Source organism: Centroberyx affinis, unplaced genomic scaffold (assembly GCF_046629955.1).
Source record: "Centroberyx affinis isolate AG114_WGS23_722 - 3 ecotype Tasmania unplaced genomic scaffold, CSIRO-AGI_Caff_v1 ptg007698l_1, whole genome shotgun sequence".
NCBI classification, from domain to species: Eukaryota; Metazoa; Chordata; class Actinopteri; order Beryciformes; family Berycidae; genus Centroberyx; species Centroberyx affinis.
Window position 1 is genome coordinate 32,501 of NW_027283884.1, and position 10,789 is coordinate 43,289.

Below are 10,789 nucleotides of genomic sequence, written 5' to 3' on the forward strand. Positions count from 1 at the left end.
TCTGTATATACATATATATTTGAACAGCAAAAGCACACTTTTTCTGTTTTTTAAGTTAATTTCACCTACTCTTATTTATATATTTGATTGCAATGTTGCAATGTTACACAGCTCTGTTTACACATTTCTTTATTCTAGTGTATCTTTAATTGTACATACATTTTTTGTTTTTATTTCACACTTGCTTTGGCAATGTAAACGTATGTTTCCCGTGCCAATAAAGCCCCTTTGAACTGACTTGAAAAATTGAGAGATGGAGAGAGAGAGGCATGCAGACAGAGAAAGCAATCTGTAAATCATAACAGATCTGATATCAGGCTTGTATCACAATGAGATTTACTGTTGCCAAACAAACTGAAATCCAGCTGCAGAGATTTATGGTGTAATAATTCACTGCAGGGACTCAAACCTTCAGAGAGTTTTCATAATTGATTCTCCGCTGCCCTCTAGCAGGTTTCAGAGGGAGGTGCATTAACAGCGTCGACGAGATTGATTTTCAGGACAGATTAATTTTCATTTTCGCTCCTGACCCCACAGACTAACAACAAACAACAGCTGCTCACCATGCAGGAAGGACTCAGTTGGGATGAAGAAGGCAGCAGTGCACATCCCAAGAAGAGTGATGAACTTCAGAAACCAGAACCTGCATCGCAACACAGCAAAACAGTCAGTGTTAGATTAAAAGTGTAAAAGTCAACACTACACCGCACTGTGTTTCTATCAGTCCGCCTCCATCAGACTTAATATAAGACTTTAGATAGTTTTGAACAGCCGACCCAGAGCCATATCAGCTGAATGAGTGGACAAACTCTCTTGTTAACTCCAAATAATTATCAGTGAAAAATCAACATTTTACCATTATAATTTTTATTAATCACTGGAAAACTGCGAATGATTCTTGTAAAAAGCAACATTTAGACCAGTGGTTCTCAACGTAGGGTCCGGGGACCACCAGGGGTCCTTGAGGGGATTCCAGGAGGTCCCCAGCAAATTGATGAATTGTTAAACTTCACCATTATTTCATTTACAAGAACTTCACACAATTAGAAAATGTAGAAGAATGAATGTTTTGATCATGTTTTACTGTTATCTCTCAACCTACAACACAAAGAGTCATTGAATTCTGGACAAAATCATCTCTAACAATAAAAAATATTCTCAGATTTGGGTCCAACAGACAAAATTTCATCATGTGGACTAAATTAGGGTCCTTGATATGAAAAAGGTTGATAATCACTGATTTAGACCACTTGGTTGATTTACACAGTATAGCACAATAAAATCGAACTACACGCAGTATGGAGGCCTACAGTACTACAAGCATTGTCACTGTCGAGCAAAAACCTCCAAAATGTCAGCTTTTAAGGAACTAAGAAATAGAGCCTTGTTTTCAGCTTGATTACAATGCATTTTTGAGTCAATTCAATGGGGTTTAAAATGAAATAGTATTCTGTCACAACCTCACCCCACTGCCAAGGTGCATGGAATGGGCAGGTGACACTGGAAAAGACTACATTCCAGTGAAACTTGCAGTATAGTGAGAACAAATATTTCTTAGTAAAAACCAATGCGTTTTGGCTCATGGGAGGGTTTCATAAGCTCAAGAGGTCAGAGAATTGTCCCAACCCATAGAGAAATCATGTAATCCTTCCAGCTGAAGTGGAAACATGAAAATCACAAAATTGGATTTAGGAGGTTTTCACACAACAGCAATACAATAAGCACATTTTCTCTTAATCTCATACCAAACAGCTTTTTAATTCTCTAGCTGCTTGTTCATGTGAATCTGTGTTTGGCAGTTATTACAGTAAGACAGCTCTTGTTGGACAAACACACTAGATGTCAGCGGGGTTAGCGACGTTCCCTGGCCCTATACTGACCCTTGTGTATTGTAACCTCTGCCAAAGACCCGGACCTTTCACCCAGGCCCTAATAAGACTCTTATGAGTAGCTTAATGCCAATGAGGACCAGCAATCCAGTCTGTCAAATCCTAATCCCAGCCACGTCACCGCTCTAATCGACACTGCTGCAATGGAAAGTGTGACAATAAGGAGCTTAAAATAGACAACCGAGCCAGGTCGGGTGAGCAGAGAGGGAAAACACTTTCCCCCATATAGACAGGAGTGAGGTTATTTAAAGATATACACCAAGGTGGATACCTTTCTTTTTCTTAGGTGGGAATTATGTCCATGCTTGAGCAGAGACTAAATAGGTGTCTATTTAGGATATCTGAAAGCAGGAAGATGCAGTGAAAGTGTGCAGGGCTCGTACCCACAGGCAACAACCTGCTGATATTTTGAAGTCCCTTCTCCCACAACAACCATAGTTGTAATGTTGGAGATCATAGGGATTTAAGTGTATTGCCTCTGCTAATGAAGTTGGAAGGAGGTTATGTTTTCACTGTTGTCTGTCTGTCTGATTTCTCCAAAAAGTTACAAGCGGATTTGGCTGACATTTGGTGGACAAATCACCGTTGGCCCAACGATCAGTTCATTTGATTTTGGTAATTTTCCAGATCTGGGATTTCTGCCATTAGACGATTTTGTTTTTAGCCACTGTGCTGCATTCATGTACTGGTAGGTAAGTCTGGACTTTCAAGTCAGCTGCTAAACAGTGTTGCATTCACATGCTCTTTTGTTGGAAGATCAAACCCGCAAGACAAACTTAAATTTAAACCATTAAGGGAGGCTGCAGCTTTGCAAGTTGGAGGATTACTCAGTGTTGGCAGAGGTTTGCGCTGTACCAAGTTACTCTTGCACTCACTGTAGCTTGCTCTGGATAATAACATCAGCTAAATTCCTCAGATGATTCCACAGAGTCAGTATCATCACCATGTATAGACACTGCCTATCAATAGTGCGAGTGTCTTGTAAACCATTCTCGATCACCAAATTATGCATGACAAATAATACTAAAATATGGACAAAAACAAAACCATCATCTCTCTGAACTTAACACCAGCTGACTTGAGCAAGACAGCAGGTAATCGCATCACAGCTGCTCTTTTCTCCACCATCTCCTTCTCTTTTTCTCTGCCATCAGTCTCTTGATTCCAGATTGCCAGGCTTCATTGAGTATTTATCAGAATCCTCGACACTGACCCGTTGTGTATGAGCGCTCTGAAGTCCTGGCTGGATTTCACATCTATGAGGAAGAGCGCCATCATCAGGTAGAAGCAGGCGGTACCGAAGCAGACTCTGTAGACCGCTGAGTATCCCACCAACATCTCACAGTGGCCTCCGCCATGCGCCTGGTCACACACCATGTTGAAGAAAGGCACCTGAAACACACACAGATTGTTTTATTCACAACAGCATCCATGTCTGTACCTGTCTGTCTGTCTGTCTGTCTGTCTGTCTGTCTGTCTGTCTGTCTGTCTGGTCGAGTGTCTGTCTGTCTCCTTGTCTCCTCTCCTCTCCTCTCCTCTCCTCATCTCCTCCCCTTGTCTCCTATCTTCTCCTCTCCTCCTCTCCTCTCCTTTCGTCTCCTCCTCTCCTCTCCTCCTCTCTTCCTCTCCTCTCCATGTTTCCTCTCCTCTCTCCTCTCCTCCTCTCCTCTCTTCTCCTCTCCTTTCCTCTCCTCATCTCCTCTCCTTGTCTCCTGTCTTCTCCTCTCCTCCTCTCCTCTCCTTTCGTCTCCTCCTCTCCTCTCCTCCTCTCTTCCTCTCCTCTCCGTGTTTCCTCTCCTCTCTCCTCTCCTCCTCTCCTCTCCTCTCCTCTCCTCTCCTCTCCCCTCCTTTCCTCTCCTCCTCTCCTCTCCTCCTCTCCTCTCCTTGTCTCCTGTCCTCTCCTCTCTCCTCTCCTTGTCTCCTCTCCTCCTCTCCTCTCGGGATACACAAACACACAAACCACTCTCCAATTATAGTAGTGGGATGCCTTGGTATTCCTCTGGAAAAAAAAATCCCTGTGCGGATTATCCTGTGTGCATGGATCAGAGGCACAGGGATTATCTGGACATTTACTGAATGTGACTTAAAAGAACAGCACTCTTGCTGCTTTCAAGTGCTCCGTGTAAGCTCCGACTTCTGAGTTTGTCGTATTTATTGTGCGTTCAAGGGCTTTTGGTCTGAAATAATAGCACCAATGCCAATTATTTACCAATAATAATTGTTTACATAGCATACCCAATACTACCAGATAATAATGCAGTTTTTCTTGATTGCTAAGACACATTTCTTGAAATTATGCTCCATTTCGCAAAACTCTAAACACAAATCCTTAACTGCACACTCATCTTCACAAACTTCAAACTTCCATGTCAAACCAAACTCTCCACTCAAAACCATGTAATCTTACATCTAAACCAAACTTTGTCTTCAGACATCACACAAAAGCCATCAAATACACATACACTACAAAGTAGCCATTACACACTGGTGAGATCAATTCAAAACACTACTGTAAAGACCTGTTACTGCAGTGAATAATGGCACTTATGGTTTTCCCCCAGAACAACCTCTTTACATGATGAACACAATATAAAGACACAACACATGTATACATTTTCAACATTTTTAATTCCGCTATGTACTGTAGTAAAATAAACTGAAATTGAGTGAAAAAGTAAATGTACCGCAAAAATATGCAACTGATAAAGAACGTAGAATACAGTAAAATAATTTCCATGTATTTACCAATATAAACCAATTTAAAAAAAACAGTTTGTAGATAAAGAAAGAAATCACATTTATTCTGCCTCAGCATCCCAATTTGAGAATCTCATCAGAAACTATTTGTCTCCTTGCCCTTGCCCTTGCCCTTCCTCTTCCTCTTCCACCTCCTCTCCTGTGTCCTCTTCCTCTACCTTCAGGTCTTTGTGGATCCATTGTTCCAAAACAAGTGAACTGACCCATGGCCCTTTTATCTATCTATCTATCTATCTATCTATCTATCTATCTATCTATCTATGTATTTATCCTGAGGTTCTGATTAGTGTGTGAACAATTTTGACTCTTAGTGTTTGCACCTGGGGAATTGTGTGTCAATTGGGTTCGAGCTGTGATGACTTGAGTTAATGATATTGAATACCAGTGCTTTCTAAACGAGCACATGGTGCAGCCAGTGATATATGAAGGGACTTGTGTGTAGAGTTTTTCACAAAAAGTTCAACAAATGTGAATCATGTGTGAAAACAGGGGAATAGTGTTTATAGTTTTGGCAAATGGGTTTCTCTTTTGGTAGATGGCATCATGGTTTGGGATGTTTAGTTAGTAGGCCCCAGTTATAGTGTGTAAGCGATTGAGAAAAACTGTAATAAAAAAAGATCTGTTGTTGACATTAGGCTAAGAAACTCCCAGTTCTCCCAGTCACATTTAGCACTTAGTTGGCTCATTCATGTGCATCCCACTTGTAATTTTCATATTTCCAACAGCACATGAAGGCATCTCTCTGGTGCATGTCATCATTGGATTCATAGAGACAGTATCAGGCACACAGGCCCTCAGCCAGGCTCACCGGCCCATCAGCCCCTGCCAATAATCGCATCCCCCTCTGTGCAACAATTTGTGTGACTTAAGCACTAGTGACAGTTAATCCATCAGCGTTACATATTGCCCCACTTTAACTGACTCCCTCAGCAGGTGTCATGTTCAGGGCAGCTCGTCTGATCCGGCACTCACATTTTCCCTGACGAGCTCGGAGACGGTGCGGGACAGCATGAGGCAGGACACGGCGCAGGCCATGACGTGGAAGAGGGTGTACATGACCCGCGTGCTGGACGACGACTTGACCGGCGGACAGAAGGCGCAGCAGAGCGAGCACGGGGCCGGGCCGCAGCAGCAGCAGACCTGAGGAGGAGAGAGGGAGAGGGAGGAGCTCAGTGTCCCAGCAAACACACTGTGAAGCCTTGGAACCAGAGGACATTCACCCCCCAAAAAAGAAAAGAAAAGAGTGAAGGTCTTAGTGCATGTACATTGGTGTTGCAACCATGGAATTGTCCTTTTAAAGTGAATTGTCAAATAAATAAACTAAACAAAAAAAAAAAAAAAGGTATATCTGAGGGATGATCTGCATCCACTAGGTTAACCAAATGACACTAGCAACTAACTAGTATTCACCTAGCAGCCAATCACGTAGCAGCCACCAGGTAACACCCTAGCAACCACTGTTAATCACTTAGAGACCATCTAATAACGCCCTAACAACCACTATAAATGACCAAGCAACCTACTAGTAACACCTTAGCAACCACTAGTAATCACTTAGCGGTAACACTTTACAATAACGGTACATTAATTAAGAGTAATTAATTAGTTAACTAATGTGTCTGGTAATAATTTACTAATGGTGTTCATGTTAACTAAGGTATTAATTTATACATTATTTAATAGTTTATAAAGATGACTATTAAACAATGTATAAAGTAATACCTTAGTTAACATGAACACCATCAGTAAATGATTGCCAGACGCATTAGTTAACTGTTGATTAAGGGTTATTAAGCATTAACTACCCCTTAATTAATGTAGCCTACCCTTATTGTAAAGTGTTACCCACTTAGTAACCACCTAGTAACACCCTAACAATCACAACAAATCACCTAGCAACCAACTACTCACACCTTAGAAACCAGTAGTTATTACTTAGCGACCACCTTGTAACACCCTAGCAACCATTTCTGGCTACAACTGCAACTCTGGTAACCTGCCTCTCTCAGTCCATCTCTTTGGTAATGTGATGTGTGGGCCTATATTCTCTGTCTTGTTTTTAATGTTTGTTTGTACCTTTAATTACATATTTTTAATTGCCCCATCTGGGATAAATAAAGTTGTATTGAATTGATCTCACTTGAATTTAATTGATGTCTCAATCTAGTGTCGGTGCAGCAGTAACACATAAGGTGAGGCAGACAGAAGTATGTCCTTTATCTACTTGTTTGTTCAGACAAGAAAGTGAGACAGTTCTGGAACAAGAAACTGGTACAGCACCTTGCAAAAGTATGCAGACCTTGACCTTTTGCACATTGTTGTACAATTAAGTTATTTCAAACTGCATTTATTCAGGATTTCTAGACTGCGTTCTATACATAGCACTCTATTCTATCAAAGTCAAAACAAAATTATTGAAATGTATGTGAAAGTATAAAATACAATTACAGAGAGATACAGTTTGAATTAATATTCAACTTATTTGCTTGGTTTGGGCTAAATTGCCACACTAGCAAAAATTACTTTTTAGCATCTTTTACTTAGATGTCATATTCAGACTGAATTAAGCAGTTTTTGTTTTTTTTATATTCGTCTTTCTTGCTAACAAAGCTTAGACCAGCTCCCTGCACTATCTCTTACTGGGAATTTATAGGATTCTGGACTCTCCATTACAATACTTAAGCACAGTATGGGATATATGGTTCATTTATGGACAACATTTGACTCCAGTTGTTGAGGTTTAAAAGGAAATAGAAATAGGCCTATAAAGTCAAGGAGTCTGAACACAGTTGGAAGGCGCTGTACCAGACAACCTACTTGGATGCCTGAGTGTGTGGTACGACACAGTTTAGAAGGCAGGGAGAGGGAAGGAGAGGGATTGGGGGGTTAGCAGATTAATCTACCGAGCCCAAAAGCATCTGGCTGGTTCTGATTCTGATAAATCAGGCTGTGGTGGGCTGGACGTCGGCCAGCCGCCTCTTATCCTGCACTAAATCTAAGGACCCAGAGCCCAGCGGGCTAAACCATTCGCCTGATGTGACGGCAAATTCAGCACATTACAGTGTGGAGGTCTGTCCTCCATACCGGTGGCTCTCAACCAGGGGGTCGCAAGATCATTTCTGGGTGGTCACAAGATGATTTATGGGATAGGAAAAAACATATTTCTACTATACAAATTTATAATCATATTTATTTTTTCTGATTTTTCTCAAATGTTTGCTTTTTTCTTGTGAAATACTAAATAGTTTTCAGCCTCTAGGCCTATTTTGGTATTTAATCAAATGAAACAACCTGAAAAGGGGAAATCATTCTTTGGTTGAACTCTGTTTATTCAGTCTGTGACAGGAGTTGTGAGGAGCCATCGGTTCGTTTTAAAGAGTCACGAGCCAAAAAGGCTGAGAGTCATTGCCCTATACTGTACTGCTGTGTTTTATGAATGCACACATTGAATGCTGGCGCAATCCAGCGATATTATTACTCATCACGTGCATCACGACATAATCTGGGCATAATCCAGGGAAGAATATCCCACATCCTCTCATTGATGGGAAAAATGTATAATAAAAAAAGAAACAATTTAAGGTTTATTATCTCATAAATGGTTTTATATGCAGCTCAACTTAATTAAAGGAATAGTTTGCTATTGCCAAGGTGACATTTCTCTCCATTGTTTGATGACTTGAAGTATTACAAAGATAAATTAGATTACAGAAATGTGGTTTTCCTTTGATTCCAGTATCTTGCTGCTCACACTGTTGAAATGCACAACAGATCATTCAGCATCTTCTCCAAGTCAGGTTTTTAAGAAATCATTCAGACTTTATATTGACAGTATGAGACACACAATAAAAAGAAGAAATGTCATTTGCTAGTTTCTGTTGTGACCCGGGACAGCATGGCCTGCCAGCCCCAGAAACCCCCTGTGAGTCAGAAAGTAACCTACTTTCTGAACTGTTATAAAAGTGCCTTTCAAGACAGGACCTCTGCCAGCTTCATTCAACATGCAGGACTTAAAATAGATTAAAGACATGAGGATTCCTTACTTCTAGACCAGACCTCCTTTAGTTGTATTTTTCCAACCTAAAACAAATTATTAGTTATTCATCCTTTCAGTTTCAAGATTTAAAGATGCCCTCCTTGATTCAAAGGACTACACTCAAACATGATTTAGTATAGGCATGTATTTTTCTTTTTCTTTTCTTTTCTTTTTTTTTTTTTTACCAATCTCTAATTTACAATCCCTCCAGTTGCCAGAATTTACACTCAGAAAATTTGAGTAAATTTGAGTTGTACAGATAATTTGATTCTGTAGTTTGTTTAATAGGATTTGAACCAAACAGTGCTTTCTGTGCCTTGGGACTTCAGCTGGTGGCCAATAAGACAATGAGGAATGGAGTCTATTCCTAAAATACGTTACAGAGAATTATTTGTCATGCTTTGGTGTTTTGAAATATAATAAATCTTGCTTTTATCATTGTGCTAACCTCTGCATTCAGGGAAAACACCCCTAGCCTTCAATCCGTCTATCTGTCCTATGTGTCTGTCCTCTGGCCCAGTTTAAGGCCCTTAATAGGATTAATAGAGCCACAGACTAAAGTGAAACTCTAATAAGTGTTGCAAGGGAGATGACAACTGGCAAGAAAAAAAACATGAACACAGAATTATCTCTTTGATAAAGTCTAGCCTGCAAGTGTCCTGCAGTCAAAATCTTTTATATTCAGGTAAAACAGCGATGTATGATATTCCTGAGAGATCTGGTATGGAGAATGACAGTGTGAAGACTGACCTTTGAGGAGTACCCTACCTGTGAGTTAGTTATAGTTAACAGGAGACATGCACAGCAGGACTCATGTCATGATAAGAACTGATATATGTTTCTAAGAACTCACAAAGCTAATCTGAAAGATAATCCTGCAGGCCTCGCATGCTTCAGGTACCAACGATCCAACATACTTTATATTGTACTCTATGGGAGCTACTTCCTGCTTGCAATTTTTTTTTTTAATATAATTTCTACTTTTTGAATTATTGAAGTGTCAGCAAATTGATTTTCCTGCAAGCTTTTCACAATAGCAACAGCAGATCAAACACATTCTGCCTCCACGTTTTCTCTCTTAGCTGTAATGGCAGCTAATGGAGTAGACTTCCATTGTGTTCATAAATCAGTCAATTTTTTTTTTTACACTAGAACTTCCATTCACATTACCAACCAGCCAGTCCAGTTGGTAATGGGCCTCATAATCAATCTCCTATCTGCTGTAGAGGAGTTATAAAACACATGGTGGTCAATGAAGGTCACAGACTTCTGATGTATTTTGTTATTGGGCCAGCTGGTACACTGCAACCTCCACTGACACTGTCAACTACTCAGTATGATCAGCTGATCAATAGTACAGATTCACATGCTGCCGCCATTTTCACTCTTTGCCCTATGAGAAATGTATTGGTAACACTTTACAATAAGGGTACATTAATTAAGGGTTAGTTAATGCTTACTAAGGGTTAGTTAATGCTTAATAAGCATTAACCAACCATTAATTAACAGTTAACTATGTGTCTGGTAATAATTTCCAAATGGTGTTCATGTTAACTAAAGTGTTAATTTATACATTATTTAATAGTTTATAAAGATGACTATTACATAATGTATAAATTAATACCTTAGTTAACATGAACACTATTAGTAAATGATTACCAGACACATTAGTTAACTGTTAATTAAGGGTTAGTTAATGCTTATTAAGCATTAACTAACCCTTAATTAATGTACCCTTATTGTAAAGTGTTACCAATGTATTGTTGTCTGCAAGGCCCATGCTCTCTTCACTTACACTTCATACTTTCTGTAAAGTTTCTTCATATTTCAAATATACTGGGAGATTCACTGAACAGCATGTATATGTTCAATTCATATTTGTGAACGTACACTGCTGTCTCTTGTACACAGCAAAATCATCAGTGTTAGTTTAACTCTGAGAGTGTAAAAGTGTTTCTATCAGCTCACAGCCATCAGAGTAAATTAACACTTTAGATAGTTTTGAACAGCCACTCCAGAGCCAGATCAGCTCTGTGAGTGGACAAACAACTCTCTAATCAACGCTTGACAACTCCAAATAACTGTCACTGAAAAATCAACACTTATG

General features: G+C 39.8%; 1 protein-coding gene across 1 annotated transcript in view; it reads right to left on the minus strand.

The window, feature by feature from the left end:
• serinc4 (serine incorporator 4) overlaps positions 1-5,786 on the minus strand; it is a gene marked incomplete at its 5' end in the record, with an annotated part of 15,838 nt that extends 10,052 nt beyond the window's left edge. The window contains 3 exons of the mRNA XM_071513936.1: positions 564-643; positions 3,103-3,281; positions 5,619-5,786. Coding sequence (XP_071370037.1) covers positions 564-643; positions 3,103-3,281; positions 5,619-5,786 — 427 coding nt within the window. The remainder of the gene's footprint in view (positions 1-563; positions 644-3,102; positions 3,282-5,618) is intronic.
• Between the last annotated feature and the right edge of the window lie 5,003 nt (positions 5,787-10,789).